The sequence below is a fragment of the Sorex fumeus genome, unplaced genomic scaffold, assembly GCF_029834395.1.
Source record: "Sorex fumeus unplaced genomic scaffold, SorFum_2.1 ptg000058l, whole genome shotgun sequence".
Classification (NCBI taxonomy): domain Eukaryota; kingdom Metazoa; phylum Chordata; class Mammalia; order Eulipotyphla; family Soricidae; genus Sorex; species Sorex fumeus.
The window spans coordinates 8812012-8836612 of NW_026606115.1; the positions used below are offsets into that span (position 1 = coordinate 8812012).

A 24601-nucleotide genomic window follows, 5' to 3' on the forward strand; every position below is an offset into this window, starting at 1 on the left:
AAGTTTTTTAAATAGAGGTCTGGAGAGAAACTCAAAGAAATGAGTGTATGCTTTTCATGCAAAAAGTCTGGATTTGACCCTTAGCACTGCATGGTTCTCTGATCATCATGAGGAAAACTAGTCTATCTAGCAAAGGATCTGGAGTAGCTTCTGAGCACAGCAGTTGTGGCCACAAAATGAATCAACAACCCAGAAAACAAAGAACTTAAGTAGGACTGAGGGAATTAACAGTCCTGCATTGCAATCATAGGGTTATGAGTTCAAATCACTGGTGTTCCATATATCCTGAGAACAGCTTCAGCAGTTTGGATGTTTAAGCATGGTAGATATGCGATTTGTGATTCTTACTTCTGTAGAAAATTTCTGGATACACTCTAGCCAGTATGACTATGAGCACCACATAAAAGAGTGCAATTTCTCAAGGAGCACTGTAACTATAATGAGATGTGTAGGCACAAAGACCATGAAGTGTGACCTCTGGAAAGCACAGGTGTGAGCATAGCAGAGACCCTTGACAAACACCACAGCCATAACTTTTATGGCTCAGTTAAAGAGAGTTCACTCTCCCAAGAACAGGTGCATGATCCAAAAGTAAAGAAGTGCAAACCTTATCGAGCACCCTGGTTGAATGTGTGAGCACCATAACCTGAAGTACAACCCCCAATGAGGACCACAGATAATAAGTGTGTGTAATAAGGCCAGACATCAGTGATAAAGGTAAAGGTAAAGGCCCTCCCGTTGTTCGTCGATTTACTCGAGCGGGCCCAGTAATGTCTCCATTGGAGACTTTGTTGTTACTGTGTCTGGCATATCGATACATCACGGGGAGCTTGCCAGGCTCTGCCGTGCGGGCGAGATACTCTCGGTAGCTTGCCGGGCTCTCCGAAAGGGGCGGAGGAATCGAACTCGGGACGGCCATGTTGGCTGCGTGCAAGGCAAACACCCAACCGCTGTGCTATCGCTCCAGCCCAGACATCAGTGAAATCCATGGCAAATGTAAGAACAACAACAATAGCAACAATGAAGGGAACAGAGAAAAAATGGGGAAAAAAGAACTAAAGTAAATCATGAGTAGGAATAAATGTAAAGTTACGATGATAATGTAACATTAAGAAGAAAATACTAATAGAGAAGCGTACAAAAGAATCTAATTGAAATTCTATAATTGAAAAGTATTAGGGGGTATGATGCCGCCAGCAGGTCAATCTGTACCTGTGAGGTGAGTGCATCAGCAGCCTGATGGCGCCTTCAGACTTCTAGATACCCCAAAATTGCTGCTGTGCCTTTGGCCAAACCCCAAAAACTTGGGGCAAAGTTTACCATGAAAGTAAACGGCCAAAAATTAGGTATATGGGAAACACACCCACAAACCACCTCCGGCTCAGCTATATAATTGGAGGCATGGCCTCTCTGGTTCCTGATCGGACTGATTAATGGCCATGATCCCAGAGACTCAGAAACAAATCTTGAAACCCAGCAGCTTTTGACAGAAATGAGTCTTGTTCCTGCAGTAGGTTACCGGTGCTGGGCCAACCCAGGTGGGAATAAGTTTGGTGCCTTGGCCTGTTCCTTCTGGTGGCCCTGTGCCTGCCATCCTCCAGAGGCCACTGGACAGTCAGGTTTGGGCCCGCAGTGACGAGACACGCAGGGCCTCAGTGGATAGGGGTGGAGCCAGTCCTGTTCTCCCTGTCCCAATGAGACCCCAAGTCATGGTCCGTGAATGGCCTCTCTGGCTCCTGATCAAGCTGCTTAACGACCATGATCCCAGAGACTAAGAAACAAATCTCGAAACCCAGTGTCTTTTGGCAGAAATGTGTCCTGATCTCACAATAGGTTACTGTCGCTGGGCCACTCCAGGGGGGAAAGGATGCTGTCCCTCCGCATGCTCACCCTTGGTGGCTCGGTGGCCGCCATTCTCCAGAGGCCATTGGACAGTCAGGCTTGGGCCCGCAGTGATGAAACTTGTTGGACCTCAGGGAATGGGGGTGGAGCCGGTCCTGTCCTCCCCGTCCCAATGAGACCCCAAGTTATCGCCCACAAACTGCCTTTCTGGCTCCTGATCAAGCTGCTTAATGGCCATGATCCCAGAGACTCAGGAGCAAATTTCAGAACCCAGCAGGTTTTGCCAGAAATCCCTCCAGATTTAAGTTTTAAAATTTCTGAATTTCAAAATTGCGTGGCCACTACTGCAGCCATGAGACATCATGTGTTATTCATAATCAGCAATAGAAAACAAATTGTCTACTGTTGCCTTTTCAGCAGATCTGAGTATTGGGGTAAAATCTCAAACAATGGTGGGTCTGGTGTCAAAATATTGAATGTGATCAAAGTAGAGAGAGAGAGTAATGTGGAAATCATCTGCCGCACAGGTAGGAGGAGGGTGTGGGATGGTGTTATACTGGGGTTCTTGGGGGTTGAGAATGGGCACTGGTGAAGGTACAGGTGTTTCATTGTATGACCGAGACTTAGACCCAAAAGCTTTGTAACTGCTATTATGGTGATTCAATAAATAAAACTATAAAAAATGAAAAAAAAGTAAGGTGGAGTTCATGCACAATTCAATCAGCTAATCAGTGACTGAATAAATAGCAGTACTCCTGCATAAAAAAGAAAAGTATTATAAATGAAATGAAAAAAATAATGAGGGTCTCAAAATTAGATCTGAATTGATTTAATTCAAATTTTCACATACGACATTAGAATAATAAAAGGTAAATAAATTTTAAACAGGAGGAATGGAATTATAAATATTAGAGAAGTCAATAAATTGCTAAACAGTAAAAATAATAGATGAAATCAATGAAAACAAATTTACCAAATGTTTAGATTGATTAAAGAAACAGAGGGGGTAGCAATGAGAAAGAGACGAAAGAAAGAATGAAAATAATTAGAACAGACCTTCCATAAATTATAAGGGAATATTATTAATAGTTGCAGACTATGTAAGTAAACTTTCAATGTAGAGATTTAGAACCCAAAAACCAAGAACAAAAATAGCCCATAGTCAGAATTTCAGCATGGAGTTCTATCAAAAGTTTAAAGAAAAAATGTTTTGTTCTTTACACACTCTTCACAAACATAAAACACCAAAGAACATCTTCAAATTCATTCAAGCAAGCATCACACTGATACTTAAACAAAAAGAAGGTAGCACTAAGATTCAAATTATACACCAGTATTTTCTTTAAAAAGACTCCATGACATTAGCATGTGGTAGTATCATACATACCACATTTTATTCAACTCTTTGAAACAATGACTTGGATACCAAAACCATGAATGAAAATTCCTTTGAAAGAGTTATGGAAGAGTTATGTGCCAAGTGACCCAGAAGATATCTAACACACATGTCCAATAGACAGCCCTCTTTATTGGCATCAGAACTAGCAGAGTCAGTGAAATTGCCCAGACCCCTACTCCAGTAAGAAAAAAGCCTGAAGAATTCTGGCTTTGACAAATTACCCAAGTGCAAGAGCGAATTTGTAAGACTTTCAGACTTCCAAAGAGGATTTTCCAGTAAGCTGTTAGAGCAAAGTTATAAACAACAACAAAAATTAAATTGGTTTGTTCATAATGGAAGTAGTAAGAAAAAAACTTTTCCAACATGTTACCACTTCCCAGTCCCAGTTCTCGAAGAAATGCTTCTAATCTATATCATAGAGAGATATAGATATAGTGTGCTTTGGAGAAGAAAGCAGTGAGTGAAATTCACCCAGCTACCACAGTTATGTGGAAATCAATTGGAGAAATTAATTTCTCTTTAGTAACTCCCAGAGTAATGAGGCAGCATATAGGAACGAGCAGATGAGAATCTCAAAATGTTTTAATGGGATTGCACTCAGTAAAATCCAACTATAATCTATGGGAATCCCACACCTAGAAATCTCTCTATAGGGTCCACAGGCAAATCAGAGTCTTGTTTACTGCCTTAAATCGGAGGCTTAAATCAGAGTCTTGTTTACTGCCGCTCTGTATTTTCATAGTCTCCAAGACTTCTGGGTCGATGTCATGGCAGTAAAACTGTTTTGAGCATATTATTTAGTTTTCTGATGTGATAACAGGGATTGGGCCATACCTGGCAGTGCTCAGGGATCACTCCTGGTGGTGCCTGGGATTGAACCTGGGTAGATCTTGAAAGGGCTGGAGCGATAGCACAGTGGTAGGGCATTTGCCTTGCACACAGCCAGCCCGGCTGACCTGCGTTCGATTCCTCCGCCCCTCTAGGAGAACCCAGCAAGCTATCGAGGGTATCTCGCCCTCACGGCAAAGCCTGGCAAGCTACCTGTGACGTATTCGATATGCCAAACATAGTAACAAGTCTCACAATGAAGACGTTACTGGGCCCGCTTGAGGAAATTGATGAACGATGGAAAGACAGGGTCCACAGGCACTCCCGTCTCCCCAGTCTCTTCTCACTCCAGCAGGGTCATTGTTTGCAGCCACAAGAGAGAGCTCTGGTAGAGCATGCTCTCAGAAAGCAAGACAATGGACTAGATTAGGAAGAAACCACAAAATTGATCTATAGTGCCACCTCCTGGAATATGAAAGTAGCCATCTTGGTGAGCAGTAAGGAAAAGAGAAGATAAACAACTTCAAAGTTCTGCCACAAGAGGGAACAAGAAGACTGGAGATTGTATAACTGAAACTCAATCATGAACAACTTTGTAACTGTATATCTCGTGGTTATTCAATTAAAATATAAAAAAATCAAATTCCAAATAAATCTAATGAATTTCTAGCAAAAAGACCAGAGTGTATTGTATTTTGTGTAATCATACCAAATAAGTCTGAGATTGTCCACCATTGAGCAGAACATACAATTTCAAGGTTTTAAGATGATTTAAGAAGTCTATTACTAACCATAATGCCCCAACATAGAGAGAGAGTGTGGGGGAAATTGTCTTCCAGAGGCAGGCGGAGGGCTGGAATGGAGTGGGATATACTGGAGACATTGGTGGTGGGGAATGTACACTGGTGGAGGGATGGGTGTTCGATCATTGTATGACTGAAACTCAAACATGAAAACTTTGTAACTGTATCTCATGGATATTCAATAAAAAATAAATAAAAAATAAGTTTGCTATTTTATGTGAAATGAAGACTAAAATTACAAGAAATATAAAAATTTAAAGCTATATAACATCACAAAAATAAAATTAAAATTATCTTATAATTGAATTCAGAGATATGGGGTTTTGTGTTCTAGTTCCTCAGTTCTTAAACTGTGGACTGCAAACCCAAATCAGGAAGCATAACTCAATATGGGAGTTGCAAAAGTATTGTCAACAGTAAAATAGTCCTGAAAGATTATAACAACAAAAATTTTATTTTTGTAGGCTTTAGGGGGTGGTGCTCTGATATGTGTGATACCTGACCATTATAACAATATGAGCAAAGAAAATGAAATAAATTTAAATTTTTAAAAATAAAGGAAGGACTAAAACGAGGTAAGCACAAAAATGTAGATAAATATTTGTGAGGAATTCTCTGTACAGTAATTGGATATGCATATTGGAGAAGAATCTGGTTCATAATGCCATAAGTCTAATGAGCTTACTTAATTGAATATATGCCTCTAATTGAGGAGAAACATCTCTTTTATAAAGACAGAATAGAAGGTGATGGGCATGTGTGTTTTATTGACAATAAAGGCTTAAACTAAGAAAGCAAGTGATTAAAGGGAGAAGTTTGTATGTGAGAAATAGTAAGTAGAGATAAGGACACATTGTGTTGACTGGCTGTGAGTGGAGAAAGCAGAAGAGTCTACAATGGGGAGTCTCTCTTCTTGCATTGCTGAGAAGAATAAATAATAATTAAAATTCTCAATAAGGTCCTAATTAATAATAGATGATTCAACCTCTAAATAGATTTGTAGTATACGTGGGCAAGGCAAGCATCTTAACTACTATGCTTTCTCTCCAACCCCAATTTCTTAAATAGGACACTTGCTCTTGTCATGTTATCAGATTTTTGCTTGCTGGGGATGTCTTTATGTCACTTTGATAACTGAGGCATAATTTTTCCAGATAAATGATTCTAATTGAGCATTCACTTTTTATTAATACCCTGACCCTATAATTTCAACATCAGGCTTTCATTGTTGCAGTTGAGGAGGCATTCGTTTGTCTATCTTTTGTTAGTGTCAACACAGGGAAAATAACAGGCAAAGAACAAATGCCTCACACTTTCCAACATCCCTAATTCTTTATAGAGAAATTAAGAACCCCCAGTGTTTCATTGACCCTTGTAGTTACAATACTGCTGTAGGGAAATAGAAGTCCTAACCCCAGTCCCAGCCTTTTGAGTGGGAAGCTGATTCCAAATTTGGGCCTGCATTTTCTATTAATAGTTTCCAGGATAAGAACAGAAACAGATCTGGAATTTTTTGACAAAATCATGTGTATGAGAGCTCATTTCTTCTTTCTGACTTCTTCTCAAGACTTCGTGCAACATAAAGCTATTTTAGCATGGTCATTGATAGGTATAAAAATACCCCTTTCTGTGTGGGGTGGTAACTTTTATTGCAAAGATAAAGGTTTCAGAGCAGCTGTTAAACTAAGGTTTTCAGGTTTTGTTTCCCCACCCCTAGAAAGGTAAGAGTCTTTCAGACTCTATACTTTTAAGGAAAACTCCAAGACCAGAGCCCACATCACTGCTTATACTCAGACCTGGAACCAGGAGACTCAAAATTTGTGCCCACACCCCCATTGTGCGAACAGAAGGCAAGTGCTTGCAGGACTTTTCCCCCAATTAAAGTTCCCTCTTGATATGAAGAAATAAGTGAATTTCTTGTTGCATAGTCCTTTTCACTCATTGGGATTTCTCACTGTCTTGCCCTCACCATTCCCCCCCACCAAATTATCATTGTTCTATTAAAGTTAATCTCCTTAGTTATTGTTCCTTTCAGGCTGGCATGTGTTTTCTTTTATTCCTGCAATGTTATTACAATGAGTGGAAACACTGATTATTTTTATTCAATTGGCTTCAGATTTGTAACAATTTCTATGTGAGTTTGAGTAACTTTCACAAATTCCAGAAGCTGGGCAAAGGAGATAGTTCCAAATACTGGAGTATACTTTTACATCACATGATCTACTGTGCTTTGCTAAGTGTAGCCCCGAAGTCTCCCAAACACCACTGGGGTGGCACTGGTAGCCATCAGCTCACTGATTCTGAGTAGCACTGCACCTCCAGGCAAGAGCATTGAACCACTGAAGCACGGCAGGGTTAATCATCAGTGACAGTGGCTCTTGGGGTCCCAAAAGTGCATTTTGGAGGCTTAGCCCCCAAATTCCAAAAGCTGTTATTTCTTCAAATATTGTTTTTCTACCGTTGTTGGTTTATTTTTTTAATCTCCTGATTAAACTCTTTTAAATTTTACTGAATAGAGGTATTTTATCTTATATACTGTTACTTATATTTATCTTTCCACTTTTCATTCTTTAATTCATCTTTTTCTTCTAACAGCTATCAGCAATTCTCTACTTAATCATTACTAATCTGTGATGAGTTCTTAGCTTCCCATTTTGTGCTTAAGCCTTAGAATTTATAGTTGTTTTCCAATTTTCTGTTTTGTTTTGTTCTGTTTTGGGGCCACACTTGCTATGTTCTGGGGCTATTAAATGGCTCATTGATTAAGGATTATGTTGTGCTAGGTAGTAAATTTGGAGCTCTTGCATGCAAAGCATGTATTCCAACATGTGATAATTTCCCATCTCCTGAAATCTTAAGTGTCTGTTTAAAATCATCAGTCTCTTGAGTAATAACTTGTTCAGCTTGCAGTTTCCCTTTTCATATTAAAAATAGCTCTTTAAGATTAAATTTTAAGGTGTGGCTTCTTAGCAGAGGTGGGATAAGGCAGCAGTCAGTGCAACAAAATATAGGAGGATATGAAAGAAACAGTGGAACAGACTTCCAATAAAATACAAGAGGAAATGATAGCAGAAATAATAAAACTACAAACAGAAGTATAATAAATAAAGAATTAAGTAGATGAAATGAATAACTCAATGGGTGCCCTCAACAGTAGAATGACAACAGGGGAAGACAGAATCAGTGAGCTTGAACATGAGCAGCAGAAAGCATCCAGACAACAACAGAAGATGGAAAAATTTTTCAAAATAGCTCAAGGACAGGTAAGAGACATATGGGATGAATTCAAGAGGAACAACATAAGAATCATGGGAGTCCCATAAGTACAGGGAGGAAACCCCAGTGAGGTGGTAACAGTTAAAACAACATTGCTGAAAAGTTTCCAGAGTTGGAGGACATAGACATCCAGAATCAAGGAACTCAAAGGGTACCAGCTAAAAATACCCTAATAAGAAGACTCCAAGATATATCCTAATCAGAATGATGAATCCCATAGATAAAGACACAATACTACAAGCAGCACCAGATTTTTAATGAAAACTCTCAACAAAATGGAAGTTGAGGAACTTTCCTCAATATAGTCAAAGCCATCTACCTAAAGTCCACACCAAGCATTATTCCCAATGGGGAAAAACCTAAGTATTTGTCTAAAATCAGGGACAAGGCAAGGTTGCCCACTCTCACCACTTATATTAAATATAGTAGTGGAAATGCTTGCCATAGTAGCTAGGGAACAAAAAACATTAAAGGCATCCAGATAGGAAAGGGAGAAGATAAGGTCTCATTATTTGCAGATATTATGATACTATACTTGGAGAACACTTAAGTCTCTACCAAAAAGCTCCTAGAAACAATACATTTGTATAGTATAGTGGCAGGTTACAACATCAATACCCAAAAGTCTATGGCTCTCCTTTATGCAAATAAAGGAAGAGAAGAAAGAGATATCAAAAACTAATACCATTCACAATTATGTCACAGAATATCAAGTACCTCAGAATCAGATTAACTAAGGAAATAAAGGACCTGTACAAAGAAAATTAATAAACACTACTTCAAGAAATAGAAGAGGAAAAGAGGAAATAGATACACAACCCTGCTTATGGACTTGGAGAATTAACATTGTCAAAATGGCAACACTAAAGCATTATACATATTCAGTGTAATCTATATAAGGATATGACATTTTTTCAAAGAAATTGATCAAACACTTCTGAAATTCATATGGAACAATAACCCCCCAAGAACAGCTAAATCAATCCTTGGGAAAAAGAAGATGGGAGTCATCACCTTCTCCAATTTCAAACTTTACTACAAAGCACTACTAATTAAAACAACATAGTATGGGAATAATGATAGACCTTGTTTTTGGAATAGAATTGAATATTCGGGCACAGACCCTCTAATATATAATCACTTAATTTTTGATAAGAGGAGAAGAAATATGAAGTGGAGCAAGGAAAGCATCTTTAACAATATGCTTTAAAAACCGGACAGTTGCATTTACCCAAAAATGAACTCTGACTTCTATATAATTCTATACACAAAAGTCAGATCAAAGTGAATTAAAGACCTCAACATGAGGCTTGAGTCCATAAGTTGCATGGAAGAAAAGGTAGGAAAAATCCTCCATGACATTGAAAATGAGGTCACGAAATTTGACTATAAATAGATGGAGCGATAGCACAGCGGTAGGGCATTTGCCTTGCACTTGGCCAGTGGCCGGCAATCCTGACCCAAGTTTGATTCTTCTGCCCCTCTTGGAGAACCTGGCAAGCTACTGAGAGTATCTTGCTCACACGGCAAAGCCTGGCAAGCTACCTGTGACGTATTCTATATGCCAAACACAGTAACAAGTCTCACAATGGAGATGTTACTGGGCCCGCTCGAGCAAATCGATGAACAATGGGAGGACAGTGCTAAAGTGCTACAGTGCTAGATGGACTAAAGGCATCTTTAAATAAGAATCATCATGGACCAAGACAGTGGAAGCAACAATTGACAATTGGGACTACATTAAACTGAGAAGCTTCTGCACCTCAAAAGAAACAGTGACCAAGATGCAAAGACAGCCCATGGAATGGTAAAAACAATTCACCCAATACCCATCTGATAAGGAGTTAATATCAAAGATATACAGGCGTGGGTCGAACATTACAAAGAAAAATACATCCAACCCCAGCAAAAAATGGGGAGAAGAAATGAACAGAAACTTCTCAAAGGAGTTTGGGTGGCCGAAAGACACATAAAGAAAAGCTCTTCATCAGTAATCATCAGGGAGACGCAAATCAAAACAATAATGAGATATCTCATATCACAGAGACTAGCAAATGAAAAAGAACAACCAGTGCTGGCGTGGATGTGGGGAGAAAGGGATCCTCATTCATTGCTGGTGAGAATGCCAACTGGTCCAGCCATTTTGGAAAACAATATGAACATTCCTCAAAACACTAGTAATCGAGCTTCCATTTGACCCAGCAATAACACTCCTGAGAATAAACCCTGGGAGTCCAAAAACACACAGCAGAAACACTATCTATGCTTCTATGTTCATTGTAGTACTACTCACAACAGTCAGAATCTGGAAATAGAGTACCTGGGGACAGATAAGTGCAAAAAAGAAAATATGGTACATCTACACAGTGAAATATATGCAACTGTTTGGGAAAATGAGATCATGAAATTTGCCTATAAACGGATGGACCTGGAGAGTGTCACGCTGAGTGAAATGAGTCAGAAGGAGAGGGACAGATATAGACTACATTCATTTTTGATATTTAAAACATATATGAAACCAATAATCAAGGCCAGGGAAAACTACCTAGGAGAACTGATACATAGTTGAAAATTTCCACAGAGGTGTGGAGGCTGGAGAGTAGTTAAGACAGATGAGGGTCCATTATGAAAACATTAGTTAGAAATAGTCACTCTTGACAAGAACTGAGTGTTGAAAGTAGCTAAAGGGATATACATGATAAACTTTCAGCATGTGTATTGCAAACCATAATGTCTAGAATGAGAGAGAATGTGGGAAGAGAGAGAGAGAGAAAGAAAGAAAGAAAGAAAGAAAGAAAGAAAGAAAGAAAGAAAGAAAGAAAGAAAGAAAAAAGAAAGAAAGAAAAGAGAGGTACCTGTCAGAGAGGCAGGCAGGGGTGGGGATGGTGTTGAGGGGTGGAAGGCAAACTGGGGGCATTAGTGCTGGAAAATTACACTGGTGGAGGATGGGTGTTGCAACACTTTATGACTGAAACTCAATCATGAACAATTTTGTAATGCCCTATCTCATGGTGATTCAATAAAATAAAAATTTAAAAAATATACAAGACACAGATAGAACTTCACAAGAAAAAGATATCAAATCCCATCAAAAATGGGGAGAAGAAATGAACAGAAGCATCCTCAAAGATGACATTCACATGGCCAAAATGCACATGAAAAAATCCTCTACATCACTAATCATTGGGGAGTCATAAATGAAAACAACAATGATATATCATCTCACATGACAAAGATCGGCAGAAATCCAAATGAGCAAAAACAACCAGTGCTGGCCCAGATTCAGGGACAAAGGGATTTTCTTTCATTTTTGGTGGAAATGTTGACTTGTCCAGCCTTTTTGGACAACAATATGGACATTCTTCAAAAAAAACTAGAAATTGAGCTCCCTTGTGAACTAGCAATACCAAACTAGCAATTCTCTTTATGAGAATATAATCTGTGGGTCCAAAAACACACAGCAGAGACACCATCTGTACTTCTTTGTTCACAGCAGCACTATTCACAATAGCCAGCATCTGGAAACAATCTGAGTGCCAGAGAACAGACCAGAGGATAAATAAACTATGTTACATTGACTATGTTACAATGGAATACTCATGGCTGTTAGGAAAAAATGAGGTCATGAAATTTGCCTATAAGTGGACAGACTGGGAGAGTATCATGCTGCTCGAAATGAGTCAGAAGGAGCGGGACACAGAATGACTTCATTCATTTGTGGGATATAAAAATAATATGAGGCTAATAGCCAAGGCCAGGGAAAATAGGGGCCAGGAGGACTAGTCAACAGTTGGAAATAACCACGGGACAGGTGTGTGGGGTGTGGTTGGCAGAGAAGTTATAAGACAGAGGAGGGTCCAACATGATAACAATAGTTGGAAACGATCACTCTAGACAAAAACTGAATGTTGAAATTAGGTAAAAGAACATGTATACATATATAATTACATTTCAGCATCTGTATTGCAAACTATAATGCCTGGAATGAGAGAGAGAGAGAGAGAGGGAGGGGGAGAGAGATGGAGAGAGAGAAAAAGAGAGAGAGAGAATAGTTGCCTGCCATAAAGACTGGCTGGGGTGGGGGAGTTGGGAGGGACTTGGGAGGTGTGATGGAAACTTGGGTCATTGGTGCTGGGAAATTACACGGGTGGAGGGATGGATGCTGTAACATTCATTGACTTCAGTCATACAATGAACCCAATCATGAACAGCTTTGTAATGGTCTTTCTCACGGTGATTCGATAAATATATTTTAAAAAATCTAACACTAAAAAAAGATTAAATTTTAGGTGCTAGGGATCAAACAAGGGCATCATATATATAAGGACTGTGTTCTCTATCAAGGATTCACACCCCAGCAATTTGAAGTCTATGTCTGGTAATTTATCTTTCATGATTAACAGACTTATCAGCTTTATCTTATGCTATATCTGACTCATGCTGCTTTTTCTAATTATGTGAGTCAATCATTGTCTTCTAGTCACTAGTATTGAAAATTATTGAAAGAAATGATTTTATTAGGATTATTTTATTTACATTAAAAATTAGGGATATTTAGAACCTGGAATTATCTTAACCCAGCTCCAGGTTCAAAATTTTTCTTAGTTATGGAGGTGACTTGAAATAGGCCTGAATTTTATGACAAGGGTAGCTGTCCTGCTCCAATTTTGTTTCTGGTGTATATGTGTTTGGTATTCAACAATAAGTACTATCAGTTGATCTTTGTCTTTTTTGTCTATTTCTGCTGTTTCCTTTAGTGGGACTGTGAATGAAATTTTCAATCTGCCAGTGTTAATGTTTGTAAATGCATCATAGGAAAAAGTGACATCCAAAACAAGTTTCCCCCTTGAATTCTGTCTTTATATGGATTCCTCGTTTTTGTAATAGTTTCTCAGTGCTTACTTCCAACTCTACAAAAGACTCTCCACAAATTATGCATTTGGTCATAATTAGAAATTGCACCCTTAAAATTCTATCATCAATATATTTCCTTTGCAACCCAACAAAAATCTTTTTAGATAAGATCTTGGTAATGGGTGGGGAGAAATATGGGAAGTCTTAATATGTTGGTTAAGTTGCATTACTAATCCACCTATCTTTATAGAAGTTTCACTGTGTTTTGTTTTCAAATTCAAATACTTTGCATTAGAATATGTGTGTATCAGGAATAGAAAAATCTAAAATGTAAATTAATGTAATTTAGAATTAATGTAATTTAGCATTACACCCAAAATCAAAGTCTTAAGATTATATCAGTGCAGATAACATAAAGTCTTTGATCTTAGAATCTTATCCGCTTTTTGCAAAAGCATGGCATTCAAGAGGAGCTATTTAATAGGATTTTAAATTTAAGTTCAAGGTTAAAGAGGAAAAATAGTGACTGTAAAATCTCTTATATTTCAATTGATTCAGTTAATGACTTAAATTTTCTTATGGCATTTATCATTAGTTCAATTGTAAATAATAAATATTTTCTCACCCTTCAACTGTTCCCAAATCTCTAAAGAAACCAACTGACTTTTATGAAACAATTAATAAGAAATGTTTATTTAAGCTTAACATTTTTATAGTTCTTTTTTCATGACTAAAAATATAGGCATCTTGTTTTACAATACTGTTAGCAGTAGGGTTTCATGCCTAAAACTTTCAACAGCACCACATCCTCTACCATAGTCCTATGACTTCCTCCTTTCTTATTCCATTGTCTCCCCTCTTTCTAGCCCCATTAACTCATTCCTATGATAAACTACCTATGGAAGACCAGTTATCAGTTTCTATTTTATTTAGGAATTTGTTATTACCCTACCATAAGAAATTAAAATGACATTTTTTTCCTTTTCCAATAACCAAAATCCAAGAAGATATTTGAAAGCAAAAGGGAAATACTGTATCTCAGGTTGACTAGCAGCATAAATTTAGACTGTTAGCTTTATGAAGATTCATATGGTACCATTATTTTTCCACAGGAGAATTTATAATCAGGATAACATGTTAAGATTAATATTGTGGGTTAATCTTATATAATATTTAAATGTTTTGTTTCTTAAATTTAGCTTTTTACCAAGTGTATTTGTCACCTTCAAATTGTTTTAAATATCTCAAATATTTAGTGTCTGTGTTGGAGAATTCATTAGAATAGTAATGCCTAGGGAAATAGAAATATCTTTCACTTTTTTATTCATGTTTTATTCCACAGATTATTGTTAACCTAAATATTGAATATATAGGTTAAGAATAATGAATAACCAAATTACAATTAGGCTCAGATGTTACCAGTTGACGTCTGTAGGTTGTTCACAGTACATAATCCGAAGATATTGAGCATAGCCGCTGCAATTCTTATGGCCCAGAGAGTTTATTACCTAGAGATATTGCCCAAACGATAGCAATCTTCATGATGGCCTTAGTCCGCGAATTGAAACGGCTATGCTCAATAGGATTACGTATTGCTACATACCGATCCAGCGAAATAGCGCAGAGGTGCATGATGGACGCTGTAGAAAATAAAACATCTAAAGATATCCAGACGGGGCACAAATACCTAGGTAATGGCCAGACATAATCTGAAAGAGAAGAGAGAAAAGACAAAACATTTATAAATAACATGAATTATAGTCTTAAATTTATAATTTTCCTCTCATAGCATAAGGGGATGGGGGGTGGGAGGGATACTGGGATGGGGGGTGGTGGAGAATGGGCACTGGTGGAGGGTTGGGTACTCGATCATTGTATAACTGAAACCCAAGCACAAAAATCTGTAAGTCTACAACTATACCTCATGGTGTTTCACTAATAAAAATTAAAAGATTAAAAAAAGAGGGTGGGGCTTACTGAGAAAATATACCTTAGCACAATACATTATACTTCTGTTAAATCACTTTCAGAGTCTAAAAAAAGTAATGAAAAAAATGTGACTTACAAAGTTACTGATAGTTGAATTTTAGGCACATAATATTCCAACACCAATGCCATCACCAGGGTTCCAGTGTTAACTCCCCTCCACCAGTGTTCCCACGCTCTCCCACCAGCTCTTTCCCACCCTTCCCACCCCTCGTGCCCTCCCCCAAGCTGTTTTACCAGGACAATCTGATCTCATATTTTCAGTGTTGTTGAGCCTGTGCTTTGAATATATAGCTACACCACTCACCCATATCACTAGTATAAATCAAGGCCTCTGACTCCTGTTCCCCCATAATTTCTCTTTGTTATCCTCTTCCTCCCCGCCTTGATTTATTTCCTTCTCTATCCTCTTCCCTATACTCCGGGGTCAAGGTAATCTCCCCTTATATTTCCTCATCCAGTTATTATATACAGCACAGATAAGTGAGCACTTGCCCTGTTTGTCCTTCTTAACCTGTTTTTATTTTAAAGTGAAATTTTGTAATAATTCCACCCATAGTGATGGTGATGATGATAATAACATGCCATTTTCAGTATTTATTACATATATTGAGGTAAATTTTACATTAGCACTTAAAATTTCACAAATCAGTGGCATTTATTAAATTCAAAATATTATGCAAACATCACCTCTCTATTTCCAAAACACTTTATCATCACCAAGGAAATTACTACTAATTAAGCAGTTAATCCCTATTTTTGTTGCTACAACCCCCCCCTAAATAGCCTATCTGCTTTCTGTCACTATAAGTTTATTTAATGTCAATATTTCAAATAAAGGTAATCACGCAGTTGTGACCAGTGTATCTGACATCTTTCACTTCTTGTGTTTTTGAGTTCATCATTTTGCTTATGCATAGTATTGCAACTTATTTTTATGTATTAATCTATTGTATAACCTTATCTTCATGTGTGCTGGTTCATCGAGTTTTTTTATAGTTGATTATTAAATATATGTGTATTTTTAATTTTTTAGTTTTATAAGCTAGTTCACAATATTTGATTACATTTAATATTCAGTCACCAATTGTTACTTTTACTATTTCTTGCTCCGTTTTATTCTGTATTTTATTTTTCTTTTATTTTCCCTCTTGCTTACCTAGATAGTATTTCCACTATAATGTCGAATGGAAGTAGGCATGTTTTTTCCCTTATCCTGAGGGAAATGTTTTATTTTTTTACTATTGAATAGTATGTTAGTTGTGGGTTTTTCATAATTGCCCTTTATTCTGCCCATCATATTGCAGACATATTCTTTCAATCCTACCTCATTAAGGGCTTTTGTGAAAAACTGATGAATTGGGGGAAATTTTTTTTCTGAATTAATTGAGGAGATTTTGTCGTCTCTCCTTCGTTCTGTTAATATAATTTGTTACATTGACTGAGTTTTTTGTTTCACCATCACTTTGACTTTTTTATGTTCTTTATTTCTAATACAATTAACTCTTTTGTAGTCTATTGGATAATGCTTATTTCATAGAATTAGTCACAAAGTGTTTCATCATCTTCTAATTTGTAGGAAATTAAGAAGAATTGGTGTCAATTATTCTCTATAACATTTGGGAAATTTCCTCATTGAAACCACAGGGCCCTGAAAGTGCCTTGTTGAAATTGTTTCTTTTTTTTTTTTATAACAAGGCCACATCTTTATTTATTAGTTCTCTATATCTTTCTGAGTATTGTCTGTATTACTCTAGAAATTTGTCCATTTAATCTAAGTAATATGATTTGTTGCATTTTTTTCTGACTTGTTTGAATTGTTCATTGTATTCTTTTCATGATCCTAAGTAATTTCTGTATGATTAGTAGTAATTTCCTCTCCACAAAAATTTTCTTTATAATTTTATTAGTTTGTGTCTTCTCTCTCTCATTTCTCTAGTTGTTAGAGCAAATGATTTATCATTTTTCTTTTCTTTTTTGTGGTGGGAAATGAACACTGGAGAAGAAACAGATATTGGGACATTATATGACTGAAATCCAATCACGATCAACTTTGTAACTGTGTATCTCACTGTGGTTCAATAAAATACTATTTGTAAAACTGTCATTTTTTAAGAGCCAACTACTAACTCTCTGGTCACATTTCCTGGGACCAGAGAGTTAGTAGAGTAGGTAGGGAGTTGCCTTGCATGCAGTAAACCCCAATTCAAACCTCAGCTCTCCAAATGGTCCACTGAGCTCAGGAGTGGTCCCTGAGTGAAGAATTTGGAGTAACCCCTAAGCACTGTTTTGTGTTGTCAAAACACTACAAAAAATAATATAAAAGAACCAACCCATCTTGAGTGTCTTTGATTTTTCTTTTCTCTTTTTGACTTATCTACACTTTAAAAGTAAGTAAAGTAAAGGCCCTCCCGTTGATCATCGATTTGCTCGAGCGGGCCCAGTAACATCTCCATTGGAGACTTTGTTGTTACTGTGTCTGGCATATCGAATACTCTCGATAGCTTGCCGGGCTCTCTGAGAGGGGTGGAGGAATCGAACTTGGGTCGGCCATGTTGGCTGCGTGCAAGGCAGACGCCCTACCCACTGTGCTATCGCTCCAGCCCTGTCTACACTTTAGTTTTTTTTTTTTTTTTGCTTTTTGAATCACACCCGGCGATGCTCAGGGGTTACTCCTGGCTTTGCACTCAGGAATCACTCCTGGTGGTGCTTGGGGGACCCTATGGGATGCTGGGAATCGGACCGGGTCGGCCGCGTGCAAAGCAAACGCCCTACTCACTGTGCTATTGCACCAGGCCCTACACTTTAGTTTTTACCATTTTTTTCTTAGAATAAAAGGTAAAGGTAAAGGCCCTCCCGTTGATCGTCGATTTGCTCGAGCGGGCCCAGTAACGTCTCCATTGGAGACTTTGTTGTTACTGTGTCTGGCATATCGAATACTCTCGGTAGCTTGCCAGGCTCTCCGAGAGGGGCGGAGGAATCGAACTCAGGTCGGCCATGTTGGCCGCGTGTAAGGCGAACGCCCTACCCACTGTGCGCTATATCATTGATCTTGAATTCTTATTTTCAAATACAGACATTTAAAGCTATGAATTTATAGGGACCAGAGAGGAAATACAGGGGTTAGAATGCTTGGCTTGCATGTCTCTGAGTTCAATTTGAATACTTGGCACTGTTTATGGTCCCCTAAGCACTGTCATAAATTATCTCTGAGCAGAGAGTCTGGAGTAAAACAAAGGCACAGATTTTGACCACAAAACAAACAAACACAATCTTATTTTGGCACTGATTCTTTTAAGCCTATGTTTTTCATATATCTTTATTTTACAGTTTTCAAAATAATTTTTAATCTTACTTAAGTGTTTTTCCTTGACTCATTTGCTCTCTGTTAGGGATTTGTGTGTGATTTATTTTTTATATTTTTGATTTGTAATTTTTATTTTTAGCTTCATTTTACCATGAAGATATTTAAAGAAAAACATTATTTTAAATGTTTACAGGGATTTGGGGAGGGGCAACTGAGGACTGAAACCAAAGCTTTAAACATACAAAGCCTGGAATCTACTACTCAGCCACACATACTTCCAAGTACTCTATTCTTGCTTTAAGGCCTGACATAGTGTCTCCAGAATATATCCCATGCATTCTTAAGAAAGATGTGTTTTCTGTTATTGTTAAATGGAGTGTTAACTATACATCTGCTATTATTTTCTATATAATATTGTTCAAGTCTTCTACGTATCATTTTGTCTATGATCCTGGGGATCTAACTCAGGGAGGACTTTACACATGCAAGGGAACTGTTCTACCACTAAGTACTTTCCTGGTCTCTACTTCCTTATTGATCTTCTGTCTAGTAGTTCCATCCTTTATTGAAAGTGAAGTATTCTTTCCAAATACAATAAGTTTGTCTTTTTCATCTTACATTTGTTACTTTTTCATCCTATTTGTTTATTTTTCCTGTTTGGTACATGAATTTATATTGTTTCTATGATATTTATGCTATTGTAAATATTTTTGTTTTAAGCTCCATCTTGTCTGAGACTAGTATAATCATCCATCCCAGGTTTTTTAGTTATTTTCCAATAATAAATATATTTTCTTTTTCTTTTAAACCCATGTAAGTTTAGACCTAAAATGAATGTCTTAATAACAGCATGCTCAGGAAGTTCTATTCCGATATCTATTCTAACATTGTATATTTTTAATTTTTTGTTGTATCTAATGGTGCTCTCTTGGCGGTACTCAGGGGACTATGAGTGGTGCCAGAGATCTAACAAGTCTTGGAATCTTGCAAGGCAAGAGCTTTATCTACTTTACCATCGCTCTATTTCCATGTTATTTTTTTCTAGTTTCTGTAAATAAAGCCCAGGTGTCATACATGCAAGACATATACTTCATCAATGAATAACATCGGAGGCCCTGACATTATGTCATATATATATATGTCATATATTTTATAACAATTCAGCCAATATTTGCCTTTCTACTGGAGATTTTGACCAATTCACATTAATTGTAGTTAAGAAAGAACTTATTGACTTTTCTTTCTCCACCCCAAGCAGCCAAGGAACACACAACTATGCCTCCTACCTGGGACGTAAGAGTCCCTGGAGTGCCCTGCACCGGGTTCAGTCACATAGATCACAGGAACACCTGTTACTGTTCAGATGCATATGCATCCATGTTATAGTTCAGCCACCTCATATGTTATGAATGGAATGTAGGAATCCAGAGGATCTTAGCAGTGCCTGGACACCCTCACAGATCTTTGGCAACTAAAAGAGAGGAACTAGACACACACTTGCACGTCCCTAGGAAATACATTTATAGCTTAATGAACATCGTCTGAATACAGAAACACAAGCAGTGGCCTATTGGTAAAAGAGCACATCAAGACAGTTGACAGCGCATCAGGGATATACAACCTCCACTGTCAGTACCCACATACTCCCTAAGAACAATGGGCAGAGCAAAGAATTCAACTTTATCAGTAAACAGAGAGAAGATCAAAAGTCCTCAAATTCTTCAAAACTCTCAAGTCTGGATGTGAGGGACATCAAATCAATAAATTAAGTAATAACTGAGAGAAAACTCAATCAATTCAAAGAAGAATTGATTCAAAATGTGAAAGAATCCATACAAATTGTCTTAAAGGAGCTAAGGAATACAATATCAAGACTCAGCATCAGAAATCAGAATGCGGAGAATTGTATCAACAATTTTAAAGATAAAATACAATTTATCAACCACAATGAAGTTGCAAAAGAAAAGTAAAACAATGGAAGAGACTATAAGATACCTAGTAGTCAAGAGGAAGAGGAATAATCTCTGAGTGATAGGAATATCAGAGAAGAGGGAAAAGGAAAATGGAAAGAACAACTGGTAGAAAAGATAATAGAACTTCCCCAGTCTTTGGAGGGAGGCTTTTTCACAAATTTAAAAGGCGCAAAGATCAGGCACAAGGCAAGGATATCCACTATCTCCAGTATTGTTCAATGAAGTTTTGGAATTCCTGGCAACATCTATTAATCAAGATGAAGAAATAAAAGGAATTCATGTTGGGAAGAAAGAAGTCAAATTATCACTATTTTCGGATCACATGGTAAAATTCATATAACAACATAAAAGTATGGCAAGGAACCTTAAGACATTGGTGGAAGCAGAATGTGAAAGAATATACCATACCCAATACCCAATATACCCAATACCCATCCGATAAGGGATTAATATCCAGGATATACAAGAAACTAGTAGAATTGTAGAAAAAAACCTCCAACTCCATCAAAAATGGGGAGAAGAAATGAACAGAAGTTTCCTCAAAAAAGAAATACAAATGGCCAATAGGCACATGAAAAAATGCTCCACGTTGTTAGCCATCAGGGAGATGCCAATCAAAACAACAAAGAGATATCATCTCACACCACATAGGGCACACATTCAAAAGAGCAAAAGCAACCTGTGCTGGCGTGGATGTGGGGAAAAAGGGACCCTCTTTCACTGTTGGTGGGAATGCCCACTAGTCCAGCCTTTCTGGAAAACAATATGGACAGTTCTTCAAAAACTAGAAATCGAAATTCCATATGACCCCGCAATACCACTTCTGGGAATATATGCCGAGGATGCAAAAAAGCACAGTAGAAATGACATCTGTACCTATATGTTCACTGAAGCACTGTTCACAATAGCCAAAATCTGGAAACAACCCAAGTGCCCTAGAACAGATGACTGGTTAAAGAAACTTTGGTGTATCTACACAATGGAATACTATGCAGCTGTCAGGAGAGATGAAGTCATGAACTTTGCTTATAAATGGATAGACATGGAGAGTATCATGCTAAGTGAAATGAGTCAGAAAGAGAGGGACAGACATAGAAGGACTGCACTCATTTGTGGACTATAAAACAACATAACATGAGGCTGACACCTAAGGATAGTAGATACACAGGACAGATAGATTGCTCCATAGTTGGAAGCCTGCCTCATGAGCAAAGGGGAGAAGGCAGCTGGAGTAGAGAAGGGATTGCTAAGAAAAAGATGACTGGAGGAATCAGTCGGGATGAGCGATGTGTGCAGAAAGTGGATAAAGTATCAAACATGGTAACCTCTCAGGGTCTGTATTGCAAACCATTATGCCCAAAAGTAAAGAGTGATTATGGGAAATCATGTCTGCCATGGAGGCAGGGGGAGGGTGGGAAAAGGGGGTATACCAGGGATATTGGTGGTGGGGAATGTGCACTTGTGGAGGGATGGGTGTTTGATCATTGTGTGATTGTAACCCAAACATGAAAGCTTGTAACTAACTCACGGTGATTCAATAAAATTTTAAAAAAACTAAAAATATATAAGTAATGAAGACTGACTTGAAGAACTGTAACAATGAGAGGTAAAACACAAAGGGAACGTTAAAGATAAACTCAGGAGTTTAGGGGTGCTTGTAAGAGCACTATAAACTTCTCTGGGAGGAGGAAAAGTGGCAATACACTGAAGAAGCCTAAACAGTGTTAAAAGAAAAGAAATGCACTTATATGATGTAAAAATTTTTAAAAAATGTTTTTATACAAAAAAAGACAGTCGTGGAGGGAAATAGACACTGGTGTTTGGGTCAGTGTTGGAATATTGTATTCCTGATACAAAATTATGAATAGTTATGTAAATCAACAACGGCCAGGATCCAGAGATCATCACACTCAGCTCCCGGGAGAGAACAAGGCAGAGTCTTCTACCCTGTGCCTGACTGTCTCCACCAGGGCCCAACAGCTGAAGACCTCCGGGCCCCAGCCAAGGCCATGCTGGGACCACTCTCCACACACTTGGATGAGCCTCACGCAAAAAAGAACTGGTAGAGTAACCCAGGTGTGTGGGACCCGGGGCTGAGATCTCCAAGCCTGCACAGTTTGGGACTGGACCTGCCAGTAGCTAGACAGTTACACCCACCAACTGCCGTGTAACCCCAACAATGGCCAGGATCCAGAGATTATCACACTCAGCGACATCTTATCATCTCATTCCTACTTTGGACAAACTGGCAGGCTACCGAATGTAACCTGCCCACACGGGAGAGTCTGGCAAACTCCCCGTGGTATACCCAATATGCCAAATACCAGTAACAATGATGGGTCTCATTCTCCTAACCCTGAAAGAGCCTTGAATATGGCACTTTAAAAAAAAAAAATCTCAGGGCTAGGACGAAGGAGACGTTACTGGGGCCTGCTCGAGGCAATCGACGAACAACAGGATGGTCGTGATCGTGATATGTAAATCATGGTGCCTTAATATTTAATTAAAATATATATAAGCAAAAATAGAAAGGACTTATTAGTGCCAAGAATGTAGCTCAATTGGTATAGTATATGTTTTTCATGTATGAAGTTTGATCCCAAGTATTTCATGATCCCCTGAGCACCACTGGGTATGGCCCTCATAGACCATGAGCACCTCTAATCTGAGCACTGTCAGGAGTATTCCCATGAGTTAAGCACTTCTGGGTCAGGCCCCACAACAATAAAATTAGTTGCAATGAAGAAATGGCTTAATTCCACCATGGGCAGCTTATTTTCTAAGTCATACACACCATTTCCCTTATAAATTATTCTGATTCTGTTTTCATTTGTGATTATTTTTATAGGATACTTTTTATTCTTATTTTTAAAATGTGCATTATTTTAGCATTTCATTAGATTAGTTTGTGAATTAAAAAATAAAATAATGACTAGGGGCCAAAGAGATAGTACATGAGTTAAGATGAATGCCTTTCCTGCAGTTTTTACTAGTTCGACCTCTTGCGCTAGATATGATTCCATTAGAACTGTCAAGAGTGGTCCCTGAGAACAGAGCCAGGAGTAAGTGAGCATAGCCTCATGTGTGCTAACGTCCACCCAATAATCATCTTAGAATTATGGCAAGAGGTTTAATTAATACCAATTTAGTTTCAACAACATAACATTTTCATTTCTTTACATTATCTAACTTCATTAATTATTACTTCGCTAATTACATTCATTAAATATAGTGTTCTCCCAAATATATAAATAAATGCTATGATGAAATAAGAAACTCAATAGTAACTCAATAGCATATGAAAAATAAACAGTGCACAAGTACTATATTGTGTGATAATACTTATAAGTATTGTTTTATATGCTTACCACTTATATAAGATAATAAACCACAAGATAAGTAAAAACGATACTACTACACTGAATTTTATGCTTAGCAATGTAGTCACCTTTATTGTTATTTCCTTATATATCTTGGATCTAATACCTATTACACTTGAGGTCAATTCTGAGTCTCACTTTAACCTCTATTATTAATTTTGGTTTAGGGGCCACATTCAACTATGCTTAAGGTTTACTCTTGACTTTATGCTCATGGATCACTTCTTGCTGTACTCAAAGTACTATGTGTGGTACTGGTTAACCAATCCCAATTGGCCACGTGAAAGATAAGTGCCTTACCTTCTGTACTCTCTCTCTCCCTCTCTCTCTCTCCTGCATTATTTGTTTTTATTCTAAAATTAGTAAAATAAAATGTATTGATATATGTACTAAAATAAAATGTATATTGTATAGATGCATATATATTGAACTGTATAGATGTGTTTTTACATAGTTTGATAGTTTGACATCTACATATACTAGGAGTACTGCTATTTATTCAGCCACTGATTAGTTGATTGAATTGGCATGAAATTCAACCTTACTTTTTCCCCATTATTTTATATTTTTATTTATTGAATCATCGTGAGAGAAGTTACAAAGCTTTCGGGTTTAAGTCTCGGTCATACAATGAAACACCAGTACCTTCACCAGTGCCCATTCTCCACAACCAAAAACCCCAGTATACTCCCATCCCACACCCCCCCCTACCTGTGGAGCAGATGATTTCCATATTACTCTTTCTCTACTTTGATCACATTCAGTATTTTGACACCAGACCCACCATTATTATTTTACCCCAACACTCAGATCTTCTGAAAAGGCAACAGTAGACAATTTGTTTTCTATTGATGGTTAAGAATAACATATGATGTTGCGTGGCTGCAGTAGTGGCTGCGCGGTTTTGAAATTCCGAAGGTTTTTTTTTTCTTATACTTATTTATTGGATCACT

The 24601-nt window shown here is 37.7% G+C and overlaps 1 protein-coding gene across 1 annotated transcript in view; it reads right to left on the reverse strand.

Moving 5' to 3' along the window:
- HTR2C (5-hydroxytryptamine receptor 2C) overlaps positions 1–24601 on the reverse strand; it is a 328917-nt gene that overhangs the window by 14283 nt on the left and 290033 nt on the right. The window contains exon 5 of the mRNA XM_056125656.1: positions 14511–14711. Coding sequence (XP_055981631.1) covers positions 14511–14711 — 201 coding nt within the window. The remainder of the gene's footprint in view (positions 1–14510; positions 14712–24601) is intronic.